This window comes from Taudactylus pleione, unplaced genomic scaffold, assembly GCF_031769625.1.
Source record: "Taudactylus pleione unplaced genomic scaffold, aTauple2 ptg000519l, whole genome shotgun sequence".
NCBI lineage: Eukaryota > Metazoa > Chordata > Amphibia > Anura > Myobatrachidae > Taudactylus > Taudactylus pleione.
In genome coordinates this window covers 2274093-2297585 of record NW_028284921.1, presented here as the reverse complement: position 1 = coordinate 2297585, position 23493 = coordinate 2274093, and the positions used below count along the sequence as shown (strand labels likewise).

General features: G+C 46.0%; 1 protein-coding gene across 2 annotated transcripts in view; it reads left to right on the top strand.

The window, feature by feature from the left end:
* Nucleotides 1-22576, top strand: part of BEND4 (BEN domain containing 4) — a 130315-nt gene extending 107739 nt beyond the window's left edge. The window contains exon 5 of one of the 2 annotated variants that reach the window (XM_088450543.1): nucleotides 21881-22576. In XM_088450543.1, coding sequence (XP_088306669.1) covers nucleotides 21881-22098 — 218 coding nt within the window. In that variant the 3' untranslated portion in view covers nucleotides 22099-22576. The remainder of the gene's footprint in view (nucleotides 1-21880) is intronic. The other variant, XM_088450544.1, reaches the window with a different exon arrangement.
* Nucleotides 22577-23493: the final 917 nt, after the last annotated feature.

Here is a 23493-nt window from a genome sequence, read left to right as displayed (position 1 = left end):
GCTCAACCTCTCGCTGGGATACCAATGTTAATATGGCCAGGTCTCAATTCACACTGATCAATGATCAGCTAACAGGGAATCACCCAGTCTGGTATCCCAGTTTCATATACAGGTATATGCGACTGCAAGGGCTGCGGCTGTATGGAGAGTTTTTGGAGAAAAGAAGATAATGAGTACCTGACGCGTTTCTTCCCGTCACCGGGATTTTTTCAGAGGGGTGTGTCCTATTGAGATGGGTGCTGCTTGTGATATACCCAATTTAATAAAAAATGTAATCACCTGTTGATTCATATTGAATTAATAAATGACAGCATAAAATATATAAAAAAAATAAGTAAATAACTTTTCTACAAATAAATTATTAAATGAATGACGCTGCTTCCCGGCGGAATGCAGCAGAAAATGTAAAACGTCACCTGCAGTCATTGTAAGGCACGCCGGGCTTTACACTGACTGCGGGTGCTGTTTTAAATTTTCACTGCGGCCCACGCCTTCGTAAAAAATAAACTTTGGCGTGCTAATAGTTGCCTACTTTATGGACCCATACTGTCAAGACACATATTCTAATGTACAGATAGTAAATTCCAATTATACTGTTTGAATATCTTGTATACTACTTTCAGCTCTTTCTGTGCATGTGAAAAGGATACAAATAAATTGTGTATCTGTAATGAACAATATAGGGTGAGTATGATGAACCCTGCAGTAATAAGTAATAACTAGGAAAGGAAACCTAAACAGATAGTAAGAGGCAGAGCCGTAACTAGACTTTTTGGTGCCCTGTGCCAGAAAGAGCATTGGCGCCCCCTCATTTTTCAAAGGGACATAATGCACCCAAAAAAGGGGAATGGCCTCATGGGGAAGGGCCATTGAAGAGATAGGGGAGGCCAGGAGATGTTGGGGATGAAATAAGAGGAAGCTACAAGTGAGAATGATAATAAACAGAAATGTGACAGGCCCAAACAGCACCCCCTGATCTGTGGTGCCCTGCGCGATGTCACCGGCCGCACTACCCTAGCTACGGCCCTTATAAGCGGTGTGAATAGATAGAGCCGCACACTGCAGTATGACTGGACCCTATTTAAATTTTGAACTGCGCTGCAGTCACACCTTTGGAGCCGCCACTGCTTAAGTGTATGTCCAGTATCAACCAGTGTACAGCATGCCACCAGAGTGGGAGTGCATGGGTGACACGCCACCAGAGAGGGAGGATGCATGGGTGACACACTACCAGAGGGGGAGTGTGCATGGGTGACATGCCACCAGAGGGAGAGTGTGCATGGGTGACACGCCACCAGAGGGGGAGTGTGCATGGGTGACATGCCACCAGAGGGAGAGTGTGCATGGGTGACACGCCACCAGAGGGGGACTGTGCATGGGTGACACGCCACCAGAGGGGGACTGTGCATGGGTGACACACTACCAAAGAGAGAGTGTGCATGGGTGACACGCCACTAGAAGGGGAGTGTGCATGGGTGACATGCCACCAGAGAGGAGGGTGCATGGGTGACACGCCACCAGAGGGGGAGTGTGCATGGGTGACACGCCACCAGAAGGGGAGTGTGCATGGGTGACACGCCACCAGAGGGGGACTGTGTATGGATGACACACCGACAGAGGTTGTATAGTCTAGCTGGACTGCTTGGAAGGTAGTAAGTTTACATGTAATTTTTTATCATCACTTCTGTACACGTACATGTACATGTGCAGTAGGGATAAGATCGAGTTTTCCCGCCTGACTCGGATCTGAAATCAAGGCAAAACGTCATCATCCCGCTGTCGGATTCTCGTGGGTTTTGGATTCTGTAAAAGGTCCCCCGCGTCTGCGCCATTTTTCACTCCAGCTGTAGACAGTAAAGAGGGAGGGTGGGAGTCGTGCTGCTATTGTCGTCCATAGGGGCTGTGTCCACTCCAAAGTCCATAGGGGCTGACTGGGCTGTGTTGTGCAGTCCGTTGTCCATAGGGGCTGTGTCCACTCCAAAGTCCATAGGGGCTGGCTGGGCTGTGTTGTGCTGCTGTCATAGGGGCTGGCTGGACTGTGTTGTGCAGTCTGTTGTCCATAGGGGCTGTGTCCACTCCAAGTCCATAGGGGCTGGCTGGGCTGTGTTGTGCAGTGTCCCATAAAGGCTGTATTCCTAAAGGGGTGCTGTAGTGTTGGCCAGCGGGTGCTCTGTCCATCAGGGGTGCTTCCCCCAAGTGCCAAAAAAAAATATTTTTCTGTTTGTGTGCGCTGTAGCCGCACGTGCATCAACAAAGTAGCGTCAAGCGTTGTTCCTGTGTCATAAGTAAAGGGCCGGCTGGCTCGTCTGTTGAAGGGTGGTGTAACCCGCAAAGTGCGCTCCAAAAAAAAAAAATCTATTTCTGTGTTTGTGACTTGTGTGTGCTGTAGCCGCACATGCATCAACAAAGTAGCGCCAAGTGTTCGCCTGTGTCATAACTTAGTAAAGGGCCGGCTGGCTCGTCTTGAAGTCTGTTGAAGGGTGGTGTAACCCCCAAAGTGCCTGAAAAAAAAATAAAAAAATCTTTTTCTGTGTTTGTGAGTTGTGTGCGCTGTAGCTACACGTGCATCAACAAAGTAGCGCCTAGTGTGCGCCTGTGTCATAAGTAAAGGGCCGGCTGGCTCGTCTGTTGAAGGGTGGTGTAACCCCAAAAGTGCGCTCCAAAAAAATATATATATATTTTTCTGTGTTTTTGATATGTGTGTGCTGTAGCCGCACGTGCATGAACAAAGTAGCGCCATGCGTGCGCCTGTGTCATAAGTAAAGGGCTGGCTGGCTTGTCTGTTGAAGGGTGATGTAACCCAAAAAGTGCCTGAAAAAAAAATAAATATATTTTTCTGTTTGTGACTTGTGTGTGCTGTAGCCGCACGTGCATCAACAAAGTAGCGCCATGCGTGCGCCTGTGTCATAAGTAAAGGGCCGACTGACTCGTCTGTTGAACGGTGGTGTAACCCCCAAAGTGCCTGAAAAAATTATTATTTTTTTTCTGTGTTTGTGTCTTGTGTGCGCTGTAGCTGCATGTGCATCAACAAAGTAGCGCCTAGTGTGCGCCTGTGTCATAAGTAAAGGGCCGGCTGGCTCGTCTGTTGAAGGGTGGTGTAACCCCCAAAGTACGCTCCCAAAAAAAATATATATATATTTTTCTGTGTTTGTGACTTGTGTGTGCTGTAGCCGCACGTGCATCAACAAAGTAGCGCCAAGCGTGCGCCTGTGTCATAAGTAAAGGGCTGGCTGGCTCGTCTGTTGAAGGGTGGTGTAACCCCCAAAGTGCGCTCCAAAAAAAATATCTTTGTCTGTGTTTGTGACTTGTGTGTGCTGTAGCCGCATGTGCATCAACAAAGTAGCGCCAAGCGTGCGCCTGTGTCATAAGTAAAGGGCCCGCTGGCTCGTCTGTTGAAGGGTGGTGTAACCCCCAAAGTGCCAGAAAAAAATTTGTTTTGTGTTTTTTCTGTGTTTGTGACTTGTGTGCGCTGTAGCTGCACGTGCATCAACTAAGTAGCACCAAGCGTGCGCCTGAGTCATAAGTCAAGGGCCGGCTGGCTCGTCTGTTGAACGGTGGTGTAACCCCCAAAGTGCGCTCCAAAAAAAAAATTATATATTTTTCTGTGTTTTTGATATGTGTGTGCTGTAGCCGCACATGCATGAACAAAGTAGCGCCATGCGTGCGCCTGTGTCATAAGTAAAGGGCTGGCTGGCTTGTCTGTTGAAGGGTGGTGTAACCCAAAAAGTGCCTGAAAAAAAATAAAATATATTTTTCTGTTTGACTTGTGTGTGCTGTAGCCGCACGTGCATCAACAAAGTAGCGCCATGCGTGCGCCTGTGTCATAAGTAAAGGGCCGACTGACTCGTCTGTTGAAGGGTGGTGTAACCCCCAAAGTGCCTGAAAAAAATATATCTTTTTCTGTGTTTGTGACTTGTGTGTGCTGTAGCCGCACGTGCATCAACAAAGTAGCGCCAAGCGTGCGCCTGTGTCATAAGTAAAGGTCCGGCTGGCTCATCTGTTGAAGGGTGGTGTAACCCCTAAAGTGCGCTCCAAAAAATATATATTTTTCTGTGTTTGTGACTTGTGTGTGCTGCAGCCGCACGTGCATCAACAAAGTAGCGCCAAGCGTGCGCCTGTGTCATAAGTAAAGGGCCCACTGGCTCGTTTGTTGAAGGGTGGTGTAACCCCCAAAGTGCCAGAAAAAAAATTGTTTTGTGTTTTTTCTGTGTTTGTGACTTGTGTGCGCTGTAGCCGCACGTGCATCAACAAAGTAGCACCAAGCGTGCGCCTGTGTCATAAGTCAAGGGCGGCTGGATCGTCTGTTGAAGGGTGGTGTAACCCCCAAAGTGCGCTCCAAAAAAAAATATATATATTTTTCTGTGTTTTTGATATGTGTGTGCTGTAGCCGCACGTGCATGAACAAAGTAGCGCCATGCGTGCGCCTGTGTCATAAGTAAAGGGCTGGCTAGCTTGTCTGTTGAAGGGTGGTGTAACCCAAAAAGTGCCTGAAAAAAAAAAAAATCTATTTTTCTGTTTGTGACTTGTGTGTGCTGTAGCCGCACGTGCATCAACAAAGTAGCGCCAAGCGTGCGCCTGTGTCATAAGTAAAGGGCCGGCTGGCTCATCTGTTGAAGGGTGGTGTAACCCCTAAAGTGCGCTCCAAAAAATATCTATTTTTCTGTGTTTGTGACTTGTGTGTGCTGTAGCCGCACGTGCATCAACAAAGTAGTGCCAAGCGTGCGCCTGTGTCATAAGTAAAGGGCCCACTGGCTCGTCTGTTGAAGGGTGGTGTAACCCCCAAAGTGCCAGAAAAAAAATTGTTTTGTGTTTTTTCTGTGTTTGTGACTTGTGTGCGCTGTAGCCGCACGTGCATCAACAAAGTAGCACCAAGCGTGCGCCTGTGTCATAAGTCAAGGGCCGGCTGGATCGTCTGTTGAAGGGTGGTGTAACCCCCAAAGTGCGCTCCAAAAAAAAAATTATATATTTTTCTGTGTTTTTGATATGTGTGTGCTGTAGCCGCACGTGCATGAACAAAGTAGCGCCATGCGTGCGCCTGTGTCATAAGTAAAGGGCTGGCTAGCTTGTCTGTTGAAGGGTGGTGTAACCCAAAAAGTGCCTGAAAAAAAAAAATATCTATTTTTCTGTTTGTGACTTGTGTGTGCTGTAGCCGCACGTGCATCAACAAAGTAGCACCAAGCGTGCGCCTGTGTCATAGGTCAAGGGCCGGCTAGCTCGTCTGTTGAAGGGTGGTGTAACCCCCAAAGTGCGCTCCAAAAAAAAAAGAAAAAAATCTTTTTCTGTGTTTGTGTGCGCCTTAGCCGCACGTGCATCAATATAACATAAATGGAGGACAAAAATTTGTCCGATAAAAATAAAATAGGGCAAGGTCAAGAACCACTTACTCCTAGTGCTGAAGCTGCTGCCACTAGTCATGACATAGATGATGAAATGCCATCAACGTTGTCTGCCAAGGCCGATGCCCAATGTCATAGTAGAGGGCATATAAAATCTCAAATGGCAAAGTTCAGGAAAATGACCTTAAAAAATAAATTTAAATCGTCTGAGGAGAAATGTAAACTTGCCAATATGCCATTTACAACACGGAGTGGCAAAGAACGGCTAAGGTCCTTCTCTATGTTCATGACTAGTGGTTCAGTTTCACATGACGATGGAAGCCCTCCTTCCGCTACAAAAATCAAATGAGTTAAGCTGGCAAAAGCACAGCAAAGAACTGTGCTTTCTAATTCTAAGATTTCACAAATCCCCATGGAGAGTCCAAGTGTGGCGACGGTTGCAATGCCTGACCTTCCCAACACTGGATGGGAAGAGGTGGGTCTTTCCACCATTTGCATGACCTCTACAAGTGCTGGAAGGAGCACCCACAGTCCACTTGCAGATATTCAAATTGAAGATGTCACTGTTGAAGTACAACAAGATGAGGATATTGGTGTAACTGGCGCTGAGGAAGAAGTTGTCGAGGAGGATTCTGATGGTAATGTGGTTTGTTTAAATCAGGCACCAGGGAAAGACAGTTGTCCGTGGAATGAAAAAACCCATCACGGTCATGCCTGGGCAGAAGACCAAACATTCCACCTCTTTGGTCTGGAAATATTTCTATTCAATTCCGGACAACTGTCTTGCCATATGTACCATATGTAAAGATGGAATAAGTAGGGGTAGAGACGTTAACCACCTAGGAACATCCTCCCTTATACGTCACCTGCAGCGCGTTCATAAAAAGTTACCGTCAAGTTCAGAAACTGTGGCTAAGACCGTAAGCTGTCCAGGGACACCTAAATCCCCTTGTCCTGTTGTATCCAAGCGCCTGCAAATCACACCGTCAACTCCCTCCTCGTCAATTTCCTCCTCAGTCAGGATCGGAAGTAGTCCTGCAGGCCATGTCACTGGCATGACTGACTCTCCTATCCGGGATTCCTCGGGATATCCTGCATTGCTACGCCTACTGCTGCTGCTGTTGCTGCTGGGAGTCGTTCATCATCCCAGAGAGGAAGTAGGAACACCACTACTTCTTTTACTAAGCAATTGACCCTCCAACAGTCCTTAGCGAGGAGGATGAAGTACGACAGCATTCATCCTGAAGCAAAGTGGATAACTGAGGCCTTGACAGCTATGTTGGTGTAAAGGCCCCCATACATCAGAGATTGATTGCAGCAATCGTGCAATTTGCAATCGATTGTGTATAAAAATCTTTCCCTTTTTCAATCGATTGTGACAATTCTGCAATCTGCAATCGATTGAAAAAGGGAAAGATTTTTATACACAATGGATTGCAAATAGCACGATTGCTGCAATCAATCTCTGATGTATGGGGGCCTTTAGACGTGCGTCCGGTATCCGCCATTAGTGCAGTGGGATTTAGACAATTGATGGAGGTAGTGTGTCCCCGGTACCAAATCCCATCTAGATTCCACTTCACTAGGCAGGCGATACCGAGAATGTACAGAGACGTCAGAAAAAGTGTCCTCAGTGTCCTAAAAAATGCGGTTGTACCCAATGTCCACTTAACCACGGACATGTGGACAAGTCGAACAGGGCAGACTAAGGACTATATGACTATGACAGCCCACTGGGTACATGTATCGCCTTATGCAACAACAACAGCAGCGTCACCAGTAGCAGCATCTCAGAAACGCCAGCTCGTTCCAAAGCAGACACACTGTGTATCACCGGTTTCAGTAAGAGGCACACCGCCGACAACCTCTTAGAGAAACTGAGGGAAATCATCGCCCAATGGATTACCCCACTTAGACTCTCCTGGGGATTTGTGAAATATGACAACGCCAACAAATATTATGCGGGCATTACATCTGGGCAAATTCCAGCACGTCTCATGTTTTGCTCACACAATAAATTTGGTGGTGCAGAATTTTCTGAAAAACAATATGGGCGTGCAGGAGACGCTTTGGGTGACCCGAAAAATTTCTGCCCACTTTCGCCATTCAGCGACTACGTGTCGAAGACTGGAGCGCCAGCAAACACTCTTGAACCTGCCCTGCCATCACCTGAAGCAAGAGGTTGTAACGCAGTGGAACTCAACCCTCTATATGCTTCAGAGGATGGAGGAGCAGCAAAAGGCCATTCAAGCCTATACATCCACCTATAACATAGGCAAAGGTGGATGTAAAGGCTTGAATGGCCTTTTGCTGCTCTTCCATCCTCTGAAGCATATAGAGGGTTAAGTTCCACTGCGTTACAACCTGACTCAAGCTCAGTGGAGAATGATTTCCGTGTTGTGCAAGGTTCTCCAGCCCTTCGAACTTGCCACATGTGAAGTCAGTTCAGACACTGGCAGCTTGAGTCAGGTCATTCCCCTCATCAGGCTTTTGCAGAAGCAGCTGGAGAAAGTGACGGAGGAGCTAAGACAGAGCGATTCCGCTCAGTATGTGGGACTTGTGGATGAAGTCTTTCATTTGCTTTGCCAGGATTTGAGGGTGGTCAATCTGTTGAAATCAGACCACTACATTTTGACCACCGTGCTTGATCCTAGGTTTAAAGCCTACGTGGTGTCTCTCTTTCCGGCCGACACAAACCTGCAGAGGTGCAAAGACCTGCTGGTGAAAACACAGTCAGCTGAAGCGGAAAGTGACACGTAAACAGCTTCTTCTTCATTTTCTCCCGCAACTTTGGCTGCCAGGAAACAAGGCATGTCAGACAGTCCGTACCTGTACTGGCAGGAAAAAGAGGCAATTTGGAGGCCCCTGTACAAACTAGCTCTATTTTACCTAAGTTGCCCCCCCTCTAGTGTGTACTCCGAAAGAGTGTTTAGTGCAGCCGGGAACCTTGTCAGCGAAAGGCATAGGAGGTTGCTTCCACTAAATGTGGAGAAGATGATGTTCATCAAAATTAATTATCAGTTCTTCTTGGGAGACCAGCCTCCAGAAAGTACAGAGGGACCTGTGGTGGTGAATTAATACTCTGTGAGGATGAGGATGTACACAACACTGAAGAGGGTGAGGAATCGGTGGATGAGGAGGATGAGGGCGACATCTTGCCTCCATAGAGCCAGTTTGTGCAGGGACAGATTAATTGCAAGCTTGTTTTGTGGGGGCCCAAACGAACCAATCATTTCAGCCACAGTCCTGTGGAAGACCCTGGCGCTGAAATGATTGGTGTGTTAAAGTGTGCATGTCCTATTTATACAACATAAGAATGGGTGGGAGGGCCCAAGGACAATTTCATCTTGCATCTCTATTTTTTCTTTGCATTATGTACTGTTTGGGGCCTAGTTTTTCAAACTGCCATCCTGTCTGCCACTGCAGTGTCACTCCTAGATGGGCCACGTGTTTGTGCCGCCCACTTGTGTCGCTTAGCATAGTCATCCAGCTACCTCGGTGCAACCTTTTGGCCTAAAAACAATATTGTGAGGTGTTCAGAATAGACTGGAAATGAGTGGAAATTAATGTTATTGAGGTTAATAATAGCATAGGAACAGAAAACCCACAAATTCTGTGATTTCAGCTGTTTTGATGCTTTTTTCCAAAAAAATACAGATCCAAAACCCAGAACCCAAAACACGGAAGGGTGGTTTTGGCAAAACCAATCCAGATCCAAAACACGAAGAAAGATCCAGATCCAAATCCAAAACACAAAACACGAAAAGTGGCCGGTGCACACCCCTAATGTGCACGCGGACAGTTCGGTAGGCAGGGGCAAACAAAGAATATGTAGAGGGAGATTTCCATGCCACCATAGTGGGCATGACCATCAGGTAAGTCACTATAATTTTAGTCAGTGGGAGGCCACTCTCCAACCCCTTTAAGACAACTTAAAATAACTACTGTTAGATTCATGCAGATCCACTATTCACAAGCAGAGCTATGTTATGCAATGACCTACCACTCAAAAGAGGGGGAGGAGGATAGGGTGTGGGGTTTGAAGTGATAAGATGTCATATCAGATGACTGTCTTGGAGGTGAAGTGGGGGGCAAAATCAAGCACACTGAAGGAGGAGGAATTGAGCATAGAGGGGGAAAAGGAGGGAGATTAATATAGTAAAGGGGTGACAAGGGTTGGAGGTCTGTGAGGAGATGAGGACTTTGAAGTACAATTGTTTAGTGAGTAAGAGAGTGGAGCTTTAGGATGAGAGAGAAGAGCGAGAGCATGGATCAGAAAAAGAGTATCAGGGTTGAGGAGTGGAGCCTCAAAGATTGATTGTAACAGTCATAGAAGGAGGTAGCTTGATCAGGGCAGGTGAAGGTAGTAATGCGGTAGATAACAGACTTTAGAGAGGAAGAGAAGATGGTGGATTCAGTGGCATTAAGATTTTGCCAAGTAATAGTGGTCTCGGGTGGGGGTGGGGGGTGTAGTGGGGCAGTTGTATGGATGGAGAGTAGGTGGTGGTCAGAGAGAGGGTGAAATAAGTTGATGTCAGAAACAGAGCAGAGATGAGGGACCACAAGGTCAAAGGAGTGACCAGTGTCAAGGGAGTGACCAGGGAGAGAGGATATCAATTGGGAGCTGCCAATCAAGGAGGACAGGGAGAGCAGTTTGGAGGTAGCATGGTTGGCAAAATCGTAGATCAGCATATTAAAGTTCCCCAAGATGAGCTATAGGGGGTCAGAGCCAGGTGTAGAAGTTGAGAGATCAGTCCAGGGAGCAATAAATGGTGGCAATGTATAAGTGGATAGAAGAGGCAGATTGAGTGGACCTCAAAAGAGTAGAATTAGAGATGGTTCTTAGGGAATAACATATAAGATGCAGTTGGGGGATATTAGTGCTCTGAAATTTCCAACATGGTGGTCATCGGTGTGGGGATGTGGGAGAATGAGAGGCTCCCTATAGGATAGGGCATCAGGAGACTTGGAGCCAAATGTAAAAGTTTGAGAGTTTAGAAAATGTGAGAGTTTAGCAGTAACCGGTCACACTTTTTAAACTCGGCCAATGTATTAGAATCCGAGAACAGGCATACTTCCATGTTTTTAAACTCAAAGAACTCTCACGATTTAAACTCTCATCCAGATGTTTTCCCATTTGAAGATAAAACTCGACCAATGTGACAGTTTACTGCTAAACTTTCACATTTTCTAAACTCTCACCCTATTACATTTGGCCCTTGGTGTCTGTATGAGATAGCTGGGTTATACATTATATATATATAATTTTTTTTGTTCACTTATTAACATATTGGAAGTTGTGCATTCCCTGTATGCTGCATTTGCATTCATTTTACTATAAGAGAGTTTTTATTCATAGCCTCTGGGTGATTTGAATGAATCATTTTAATATCCATTTGCTAGAAAAGAGGCGGTAGCTAAGAGATCATTAATTAAAGTATGCAAACCTTAGTCAATGATCATTTGAACAAATCATATCATTCCTTAAATGCAGATTAACAGATGCCCCATTTTTGATCACTATTTAAAGCCCCGCCAGATGTTACAGCTATATAAATGAAACCAGTGGAGATTACAAAGCATAAACTAATAAACTGAAATGTGAGGCGCAGCTCACTGTAAAGCAGAATAATAGTATTATAAAGAGTAAGATCTCCTGTTTGATCTAATTGGTTGGAGAGATGTCATGTAGGGAACGTGGCCCGATTTTCCTGGCAATGCGGGAAGACTATTATGACTGGTATTAATTATAATAGAATTCATATTTATTCTGTCCTGAGACAGTCATACTAAGACATAATTATTTATGGTTCTCATAATGTTCTAACCTTTTGCTTATCAGATTGTGTGGGTCATAAAGAAAAACAAATACATAATGTTGCACTTCTTATAGGTATTCTATTAAATTACAGGATCAAAATCACAAAAGTGGTGATAAATAAAAGACAGTGTTAATTACGACACTTAAAATGCTCTGTGGAAAGTATTTTATTCAATCTGATTACTGCATTTTAATTAAGGTGAATTGTGTCGGTCATATAGTTGGATGTTTACTGCTCACTCTCCAGTATCTCCTGTGCACCTGAGATCAGTACTAAAGCGATCACAGCAGCTGTCACCATTGTACTCCATGGAAGTGGTGAAGGTTAACAAACTCCAATAGCCAATGCCATCTGAAGATGGTGTTAGCAGGTCTTACCTATAATTACAGCATTTCCGGAGAGAGGGATAGTCAGATGCATCACTGTCAGGGCTGCACTCTTCTCCCTACTGTAGCTGTTATTGGTGTCAGTGTATGTGCATCTTATAGCCGCTACTATAGAGTCTTTGCTGGGACAGCCTCTTATCGGAGACACTAGCACGTGTATTGGTGTATATTGTTATATAGCTTTGTAACTTCATCTGTTATCACTGCTATTTACATTGATAACAGATGACGGGCAAAAAGTGGGGAGGTAGTTATAGAGTCGACACTTAAGTTGCTGACAGTTAAAATATCGACATCGTAATGTCGAAAGGAGAATGCAGAAACAATAGTAATCTTATTCACAGCATGTTATCCGTGCCGGCATTATAACTACAGTATAAACCCAATGCTCATGTTTACAGTTATAATGCAACACAGTGAAAAAGCTTTAGATAACATTACTACAGTGTCGTCATTTTCCCGTCAACATTACGCTGTCGACGTTTTGACTATCGACAGCATAAGTGTTAACCAATCATATCGAACCCAAAAAGTGCTATATAGTTACAGTACAAATTATTATGTGCTGTAAGTAATGTTTGTAAGTTGCAGGATTTTTATAATATTACTTTCTTATCCAGGGTCCACAGGGCTCCACAGGGAGACAATGGGGGTGTAGGTGGTGGATAGGAGGACCGGACACCAATAGCAAAAGCTTTTGCTATTCCAGGATGCTTTGGTTCTTCCCCCTATAACCCGCCCACAGCCTGAGGCAATCAGTTTGTCTTGGTGTCCAGCAGGAGCTGGATCACCGTTAGAACAGTGGAGCTGCTTTAAGCAGCCCAAACTTTATTTTATGTTTTACTTTATTTCTTTTTACTTCAAGACAGAGCAAACAGCTCTAGGCAGTGTTCGGGACATCTGTGCTGCTTCTCCATCACCCCTCCACGGCGCCGCAACTCCAGCTATAGGCTTGGTACTTTCGGCGGGGCACCGGGGGGCCACGCTAGCAAGCTCCACGGGAGGACCTCAGACCGCAGCCGGGACTGCAGGGGACAGGTAAGATGGGTTCCCTTCACGGGAATCCACGTCATTGTGCAGTCTTACCTCCAGTCTCTGGAGACAGGCCGGAGTTGCTGATGTGGATATCGGTCTGTCCGGGACTCCACTAGACCACCAGGGCTAACGTTACTGGTGCGAGAGGCCAGGGAACCGGTGGTTAATGTCTTCTTAGGGGAGGTCAGCTCTCTCCCTGCGGCCCCTCACCCAGCTCAGAGTGCTATTCCACTGCGGTTTTGCCGCCCTGAGCTACTCCTCCTTCACCCCAGCCCCCTCAGAGACCTGCAGTGGTTATTTTCTTCAATAGCAGAAACGCTGGGTCCAGTCTCCTCACATACCTCTCATAGGAGCCAGGTTATGTAGCGCTGTTTCCTACCAGCCACTGCGGTCTGTGTAGTTTAAATTAGTGCCCATTGCAGGTATATTTAATTTCTGCATTGTATGTGACTTATACTAGCGCTTCTGTCTGTGTTTTTCTCACTCTGTCAGCTAATGCCTTTTCCTTTTTCTTTCACAATAACCCTGAAATACCGGTGTATAGGGGTTCACTGTACTTCACATCTACTTGTATTTGTGAAGGCTGTCACATACTGTGTGGTTGCACGCTGCTCAGTGCCATATTTTGTGCTATACTATCCTGCAGCTATGTCTAGCAAAGGCAAGGGTAGCTATACTGCTCTCTTGCAGGTCCTGTTCAGCAGGCTTAACCCAGGAGGATTTCATTCAAGATGGTCTATGTGTATCTTGTTATACTACACCAGGCCAGTCAGCCCCTCCAGCCCCTGCTCAGGAACCCCCCTGGGCTTCCTTTTCACAGGTGTTGGCTACAATTGCGGACCGCCTAACAGTCCCTGCAGTAGTTCCCCCTTGGAGTTGCCACAACAGGTACAAGCGATACCAGTACCTCCTATGCCTCCTCCATGGGTAGACATGCTCTCTATCTCAGTGCAGAGTCTAGCGGCTACTTCTACAGCCTTTCAACAACTGTTGCAGAGTGAGAAACTCTTACTCATTAAAACTGCTAAGTGTACTGTGCTATCCTCACAGTCTACACAGCTATCAGATTCTGAATATCATTTGGGGTGACAGAAGACGCAAATCTTTCTCTCTCACTGAGTCCCCCTCGGGGGGATGAAGAGCTTCAGTCTAAATTGACTCTCAGCTGTAGGCACATGCGCAGGATGAGTGGGATGAATAGCGGCAATTAGCGGCTGAAAGAATGCATACATTGCCGCTATTCATCCCACTCATCCTGCGCATGTGCCTACAGCTGAGAGTCTGCTGGAGTCCACAGATCTCCTGATAAATGTATTGACGGCCAGCGGTCACAGTACCAGCACGAGAACCGGAGTACTGCACACTGTGGGCCTGATTCAGAGCCGGACGCTATTTGCGCTCGCTCGTTCAGAAAATAGGGGTGGCTATTCAAATTAACCGTTTGCTCTTTGCGGTCTGTTCACGCCTCTATGTCTGAATGAGCGAACAAAACTTGCGGTCGTTTTTTTAAAGAATACGCCCCCTGGGCGCTCGCATCCTATGTCATGTCCGCTATTTATTAGATTAATCGAGTACATCGACCAGGGTATGAACTGCTCGCTATTCTTGGGGTTGGTTTTTGCTACCACAATTTTGCGAGCAGTTCTGGCTATAAAATAACCCAGTGACGTGGTCAGTGACGCTGCTGTATTAATTATGCACACCCTTAAAACGCCCGTTTTGACCTTTAAGCACGCCTGCGTTCGGATCTCCACTCCCCGTTTTCAAGCACCTTCCCCTGTTACCACCCACATACGCCTCATTCTGTCACTCAAAATAGCAGGCATTCGCTATTTAGCGAACAAACGATTTTCGACCGCACTGACTGGCTCGCGCATGCGTATTACAATCCGTACGCATGCGCAGTTGGGCAAACATCGCTCAGAGCGAACGAGCGTCCGCTTACGAGCGGCTCTGAATCAGGCCCTGTGTCTCCATACTGCAGCCAGCGCAGCTGAAATACCTGCCAGAGCTCTCAGATCATATTGGGGAGTCGATTGACGGCAAGTGGCTACTTTGTATCAAACATTGCCGGAACAAACTACGTTGTGTCTTTTCATAACAGTCAGCTTGATTTCACTCATTTAATAGGAACTATATGGGACATTTCCTTGGAACTTCAATTAACCATCCATGGTGAAGCGGTGAGTGCTTTACAATATAAGACACTCCCTGCTGGCTGTTTTTCCTTCTGGATATTGGGACAGCCAAGCATGCAGTTACATTTTTACATTGCCTAACAGGTTCTTCCACAGAGATTTATTTCTATAGGGAAGAATATATTATTCACGAATTCTAAGAAAGCTTTGGAATCACTGCCTTACACTGGGGAGAATCTGTTTGGACCACAGTTGGAGAAGATTGTGGCTACCTTGGCAGCTTCTAAGATGGCTTTCCTGCCCCTCAGCATCCTCACCAAGGCCTTGGATGTCATCCTTTAGGTCCTTTCGTCCCTAGGGAAAGGCTAAAGATCAGTCTTTTCCTCGGCAGTCGGCATCCACAAAGGCCTCCAAGCCCAGGACCAAGCAAGCCTGAGCTAATAGATGTCCAGCTGCTAAATCTGAGGACAAACCTCAGCCTGATGGGGCGGGCCTCCCCCAGTTTGTCCAGTTCTGGTGTCAGACCACAACAGACGCCTGGGTACAAGAAGTGGTCTCTCACGGGTATGCCCTCTCATTCCTGAGACGGCCCCCCCAGCAGTTCTTTTACACAGGCCCTCAATCAGACCCGAGCAAAGATCTGCTCCTCCAAATGGCCATTCAGTCCTTGCTGCACTCAGGGGTAATAATTCCAGTCCTGTCGTCACAGTGTGGGAAGGGTTATTATTCCACCCTTTTCTTGGTTCAAAAGGCCAATGGGTCTCATCGGCCTATCCTCAATCTCAAGTCTCTGAACAAGTTTTGCTGTCCTACAACAACATTTTCAATTTCAGGCACAACTGGAAAAAGTCTTCCCTGACCCCTTCGCAAATTATGGTACATCTGGGAGCCCTTCTGGATTCTCAGGCTCAGACTGCTGGTTTTTCCACAGTCGCCGAGTGTCAATTCACTCAGAAATGCAGACCTTGGGGTCCATGGTGTCCACCTTTGACATGGTAGAGTTTGCTCAGTTCCACTCCAGGCTCCTACAACACCTAATCCTCTCCAGGTGGAATGGGCTGCCCCATCTAATCATATCCCAGACAATGGTCCTGTCTCCAGAAGTTTCCCTATCTGGTGGTTACAGATGTCCTACTTAAACAAATATTGCCCCTTTTAGATCCCAGAATGGGTGCTCCTCACCACGGATGCAAGCCTCTGTGGGTGGGGCACAGTGACCGGCCAGCACTCCTTCCAGGGACGCTGGACTCCCGCTGAGGTGATCCTACCAATCAACGTCCTAGAACCTAGAACTCTGAGCCATCTACAGAGCCCTTACTCAGGCTTAGGACATACTTCAGGGCAGGCCAGTACAAGTACAGTCCGACAACGCCACAGCGGTGGCCTACCTCAATCACCAGGGAGGCACTCGAATTCGGCCAGCAATGGCAGAAGTGTCATGCATTCTCACATGGGCTGAGCAGCATCTCCTGGTCATCACCGCGGTGTTCATCCTGGGGACTCTCAATTGGGAAATGGATTTCCTCAGCTGTCACGACATGCACGCCGGGGAGTGGTCGCTACACCCCGTGGTCTTTCGGCTCCTGGTGGACAAATGGGGCCTACATGATGTGGACTTCATGGCCTTACGACACAACCACAAGCTTCTGGTCTACAGGTCCAGGACAAGGGATCCCGAAGCAGCCTTCATAGATGCCTTGTCAGTGAAGTGGACCTTTCATCTGGCATACCTCTTCCCTCCAGTCTCCCTTCTTCCTCGGGTCCTTCAGAAATTCAAGCAAGATGGGGGCACTGTCCTGTTGGTAGCTCCGGCTTGGTCCAGATGCCATTGGTACTCCAATCTTCAGAGCCTCTCCATAGATGCTCCATTCCCACTTCCTCAATGACCAGACCTGTTGTCTCAGGATCCCTGTCTACATCCGGACCTGGCCCGTCTGTCTTTGATGGCGTGGCTTTTGAGACATCCCTCCTAAGGTAGAAAGGGTTTTCTTGCTCTGTGGTTCAGACCATGTTTAGAGCACGTAAGCCGGCCTCCGCCCAGATCTGTCACCGGATGTGGCATACAACACTTACTGTGATGTGCTACCAAAAGCTTTGACTCTCAGGTTGTTCGAGTTTCTAGAATCCTTGCCTTTCTTCAAGCAGGATTGGATCTCAGACTCCACCTGGCCTCTCTGAAAGTGCAAGTCTCTGCTCTGTCCATCTGGTTCCAGCGCAGAATTGCTCCACTACCGGATGTTCACACGTTCCTTCAGGGTGTCCTCCATATTCAACCCCCCTTTGTCCCTCCAGTGGCTCCGTGGGAATTGTCAGTGGTTCTCCAAGCACTTCAGGCCCCTTCGTTTGAACCCCTGGAATCAGTAGACTTCAAATAGTTCACTGCAAATACTCTTTTTCTTCTGGCTATCGCGTCTTCCCATAGGGTGTCGGATTTAGGGGTGCTCTCCTGTCGCTCCCCATTTCTGATCTTTCATCAGGACAGGACTGTTCTTCGAACGTGCCCTGGTTTCCTTCCCAAGGTGGTCTCTTGTTTCCACCTTAATGAGGTAATTGTATTTCCGGCCTTCCAATCACCAGACCTCTTGGCAGGTGAGGTCTCCTTGGATGTGGTCCATGCTCTGAGGATCTACGTGGACCATACTATTTCATTAGGAAAACATATTCACTGTTTGTCCTATTTGGATTGCATAAGAAGGGATGGCCAGCTAACAAACGGACTCTGGCCAGATGGCATACACACAGGCTGGCCTTCCTGTGCCAGATACTGTCTCTGTTCATTCTACTCACTCTGTGGGTCCCTCATGGGCAGCCGAACAACTATGCAAGGCGGCCTTGTGGTCTTCTGTCCACATCTTTCTTAGGTTCTATGCCTTTGATACCTTTGCCTCTCAGGATACTTCCTTTGGATGCTGGATTCTCCTCTCAGCTCAGGAGCGTCCCCGCCCTTGAACAACTTCTTTGAGACATCCCCATTGTCTCCCTGTGGAGCCCTATGGACCCTGAAGAAGAAAAGGGGAGTTATGGTAGACTTACCTTTGTTAACTCTCTTCCTTCAAAGTCCATAGGGGGGTATAGGGAGGAAAGACCGGAGCATCCTGGGATAGCAAAAGCTTTACCCTGTTGGTGTCCGGTCCTCCTATCCACCAACTACACCCCCATTGTCTCCCTGTGGACCCTATGGACTTCGAAGAAAGAGAGTTAACAAAGTTAAGTATACCATAATTCTCCTTTTAATCATTCGGTTATCCCTAACCCCTATCCTGCTAATAGTCTTACTTGCACTACATCATTTGTGTAGATGGTGTAAATGGAGACTCACCTACATTTACTATACCTTAAAAAATAACTCTACTTTTTACATTGGAGGGTGACTATAACAAACCCCAATCCATTTTCTAAGAGAAGGAGAATTGTGGAATGTCTACGGTAGTGCGCTGCTGAATGCAGACTCTTGATAGAAACTGCGCGTGTGCATGATCCGTTCTGTGCATGTGCAGAACGGGTCCTGCGTGATCGGACACAGAGCGGCAGCAGACTGTCAGTGATTGGCAGCCTGCTGTCATTTGGGGACAGTGATGGTCTCCGGTTTCCAAAAAAGAGGCGTGGTGCCACCGTTGGCAGGGGGGGAGAGGCCAGGATCTCTGTCAGCAGATGGAGATTTCCTGGCCTCTTTTGAACATCTGTCACTCAGCCGGCCAAGGATCTCGCAGATGTTTAGATGCTGCTTAACATAATAGCAGCTTTGCAATTCCGTGCTGAATCACCACCTGAGAGAAGTAATTTTAGAATGGCTGCAGCTTTTCTGTAATCATGTATTTGAACTAAACTTGGCTTTTTGTCATGGTATAATCAGATTTTTATATTGTGGGGACCTATGAATGCCCTGGTCCTCCAGTAGGGCAAACGGAACCCAGTGGTCTATTGGAATGATAGTTCTTTTTTTTTTTTAATCAGATTATTTTAATCCTGGAGTGTAACTCAAAATTATTGATCCGTTTTATTGTTGTATACTGAGAAGGGTCTGGGCCCTCAAAGTGACAACATGTTCTTCGTGCTGGGACCAACTTTTTTCATTGGAGCTCCTTTGGAAAGGACGTGCACCATTGGAGATTGTCTGAGCAAGGTCGCAAAAGGCTCTACTGCTATTGCATGTAAAAAAGGACGTGACTACTTTTTGTAAGGTCCACAGTTTGCCATGTATCCATTAACGCCAGTGTAATCATTACAAGGGTATATTTACTAAAGTGGACGTTTTAGAAGTGGAGATGTTGCCCATAGCAACCAATCAGTTTCTACTTATCATTTATCTAGCACCGTCTAGAAGATGACGCAGCCATCGGATAACTTGCTTGAACATCAGACATCTGAGTAACCCTCAGGTTACTTAGGATGTCCAGTGAAATCACACTGCCGAGGCCACTGACTTCAGCACACCCAGAAATGGGGCGGACAACCCCGTTTTATGGAACGCTGCTCCCAAACGCCAGCAGCATGTCAATCATGCTATGGCTTTTGGGGCACTGCGAGCGTCATCGCGGGACCTGATTTGCACATGCACAGTACGACTCCTGCGCAGATCTTCAATCATCTGAGAGTTACTTTAACATCAGAGTTACTAAATCTGGCCCATAGGACTAGTAAGTATACCCAGTATTCTATTCACACTGCTGGGGTGGGTGGTACCCTGCGGGACAATAAAGGATACGTCCTCTTGCACAACAGATCACACAGAAGAGGCACACAAATACCTAGTAAAGGGAAAGAGCTGTGCATTGTATGAAGCATAATGTCCATAGTCCCATAAGATATGAGGATCGCTACATCCACAGAACACTAAGCAAGAGGCATTCTGTCCCTACACAGTGACCACTGCGTGCTGCCTGGTAAATATGTTTCCTGCTGACATATCAGGTCAGGCACCTGTTTTTTAATGTATTTAATGTATTCCAATACTAAAGCCCTTTTAAGCTTATCGTTTAAGCCCCTGATGTTCCAGGTCAGCAATTTCACATTAGAGTTAGCCATTTAGCCTAGCTGTGTAAATGTAATAAAATATACCACTTAAATATTGCCTCACCACTGTGTACATGTACTGCGCATAGCTGTATTGTCTATATAGTGAGTCTCCAACATTACAGTAGTAACCACTATTCTGTCTGCTGGAAATAACCACTGTACATACTGACTATGTGGGATCTACATAAGATAGTTCTAGTACATTAGTGGTGTGAACACATTTATACCTGTTGAATATTTTGCCTGTGGTGAGGGGTGGGGCCAAGGATTACAATATGTTTCCCAGTTCTTCATATGGTAGTGTGTTTCCTAAGGCTTAGCTGCTTCATCCATTCTAGTTACTTCAGCAAGAGATTACACCACACAAAGGGCCCGGTCAGAGTTGTATGCAAACCCGATGGGTTACGTACAGCTCCAGTGGTTGCAGTACCCCCACTGGCCCCGAAGCGTGAATTTCACACCTATCCCGAGTAACCTGAGTGTTACGCAGATGGTCAATGTTCAAGCAGAGTGATCCCATGTCTGCATCCTCGCACGCAGAAGCAGATCGCAGAAGCCGGTAGACGGCGTCTATTTACACAAGACGCTTTCTTTTAGCTTTTTAATGTTGCACGACCGCTGCGTACAAAGTTGCTGCAGCTGTGCAATAGCATCCAACTCTGAATCAGGCACTCGATACATAATACAGTCATTCTGAGTTGCACGTAAGTTCGAAAGCTCCCACATCTAGTATATATTAGCAAACTAAGCATGTACCACATGGGAACATACACATCTGAGCATACGCATCTGTATGTATTTCCAAGTGATTGTGAGTTGGACGGATCTCGGATGCTTCTCTCCGTCTGAAAATGGGCGTTACTAGGCAACGATTGGGGTGAAAGAGAACAATCTTGTGGGTGTGTTGTAGGCGGGTAGCCAGAGTTTGCATCCTATTGTATCATGCATATGCCGTGTGGACGCCATTTTTCGCTCCTATTTCTAGCAACTAGTATGGGGTAGGTGTAAATACCGATACTAGTGGTGATGTTTAGTCTCCCTGGCCTTCGCTCAAAATGCCTCCATCACTTGGCTTCCTGGTTCTTAATCTTCAAATGGGCTCTCAAGACCCATTTCTTCCTCAATGCTTTCCAGCGCTCATCCTAACCCACTACTCTATGCTCCTTCCTCACTATCTAGCCCATCTGTGTCACCCCTTTCTGTCTGACCCTCTCCTTTAGAATGTAAGCTCTCGCGAGCAGGGCCCTCTTCCCTCACGTGCTTCTTCTTGCCTTACTTTTACTTTCATTTACAATGGCACCTAAAACTGTGTTACTGACACCCTGTTGCTTATTTAGGTGTTATGTAGCATTGTTTATAAATCATGTACTTTTCCTGCATTGTCTGTACTGTTAATAACTGTTGTCTTGTGTGCTCATTTGTTTCTGTACTTTGTAAGGCGCTGCAGAACCCTTGTGGCGTCATATAAATAAAAGATAATAATAATGATGGCTGTGTTAGCGGACAGAGGCCTGCGGGCGGTGCAGTCCCTGTAGCCTTCAGATTCTGACCAGCACACGGAATTCCTGGTTTTGTGTGTGACCCATAATGTGTTTCTATTCTGTTTTAGACATATATGATAATATACAGTACCCCATCTTTGAAATGTAAGCACTTCCATATCCTGCTACAATATATGTACACATTCATATAGGTCTGTATAGTAGAATGTAATCATGATTCTTTAGTAGCTAGTGGTATCACTAATCAATGAAATGATGTCAGCAGTCTCAGCAACTGTACGGTTTGCCTGTTCTGCAGCCATATATGATCTCCATAGTCATTCTAGGTAATCATTAGATGTATTATACAATCAGAAGAGCAAATCAGGCTCATTCAGACTTTCTAACAAGGACAAGTAGAGGTGTTAGGTAGCATCTGATTGGTTTCTATGACTATCATGTTATAGACTGCACTAGATAAATGATAGCTAGGATCTGATTGGGTGCCGCTCTACTTGTCCTCTTTAGAAGGTATGATAAATCTCCCCATAAGACTGTTTAGTAGGTCAAATTTTAAGGATTACCATAATTTACCAAGAGAAGTCACAATGGTCTTCATTAATTACTAATATTATATCTTTATTTTTTGTTCTGTTTATTGGGCAGAGTTTATTAGGATGCACTGCACGTCAAACCCTGATTGGTGGATGCCATCTGAGGAGCAGATCAACAAAGTGTTTAGCGATGCTGTAGGACATGCACGTCAAGGGCGTGCAGTGGGAACGTTCTTCCATAACGGACACTCCTATTATGATATCATTGACCACCAAGTATGTCAAGAGGAGATTTTCAACAGAGGCTCCCATGATGGGTCTGGAGATTGATGAAAAATGAAGACTAAGAAAAAAAAATTGAGTAAACAAAAAGTTGCGAAAGGAAAATAGTTAGCCACAAAATGAAACCTTAGTGTTATAGTTGAGTTAATGTGTCTTCAATGTTTTGTTGCTGTGCCAAGGGCTTGGGACACTGAAGGGCCCTACCAGCAGTAAGAGTCTGCCACTAAACCAGTCCAAAGTATACTACAAGTCTGTGAAGTGTGTGTGTAAGAATTCTGTCACCTTGGTAACGCTTCAGGGACTTCCTGTGGACTGTATTACGTGACTGTTAATCACTGTCTCCAAATAGAACACAACATGGCTTATACAAGGCATTCAGGACCTGAATCTCACTGGACAAGACTGTGTTGGTGTGTTCTGTAGTATTAGCTTTAATAGAATTTGCATTTTCACATTTGAGTTAAATTATGCAAAACTTTAACTTGTTATATCCTGTGTCCATAAAACGTTGTCACCACTATCCTGACACTGAATATTTCTGTGCCTTCTCTTTTGGGTTATTTCTGTTATAAACTGTTGTTGGGGGGTCGTTTTGTTCCTTTATTTTATTTTTTGTGTCTCCTCCTATTTTGTGTTCTTGACAATTATAGGAAAAAGAGAGGAGAACATTGTATTTTCTTTAAAAGCAATCAAGTGTTCTCAGTGTGTTTTGGTAGGAAACTTCTAACTCTCGTCTCCTGACAATCGTGTCTCTTTTCCTTTGCTCCAGAACTTTGCTGATTGGAGGAGAGCCGTGAACTCTTTTGCTTATACGAAAAAAAAAAAAATTACAGATCAAGTCAATTCCATTTATAGTCAGAGCCAGCCCTAACCAATTTGGTGCCCTAGGCAAGATTTTGTCTAGTGCCCCCTAGCAGATAATCCCACCACACTACACTCTACAAACACTCTCCCCCAACTCTTCAAACATGATACTCAATGTTCACTTACCTCTTAGATGTTCCTCACTTTTCTTTCTTCCTTTAGGTGTCTGGCAGAGGACGCAAAATTGCGATTCATTTGCTCCCATTTTAACATATATATTAAATCTCTCCCCAGATATATAGCTGCATAGATATATATATATATATATATATATCACACACTGATCCAGTTACTGCCCACCTCGTAGCACATACTGACCCTCCTGAAAGCACCACATACTGCCTCCTTCCCTGCCCACCTCACAGCACCCTTCGTCCAGCACCAGGCACATCTGGCCTTTTCCAGCACCCCTTTTCCAGAAGAGTCAGCACCCTCATCCAGCACTGCACTCCTAGCCTCATTATGTACCCCCTTTCCCAGCACAGTCAGTACCCCTCATCCAGCACATCTGGCCTTATTAAGTATGCATCTCTTTCTCAGCACAGTCAGCACCCCTGGCCTCACCTCTTTCCCAGCACA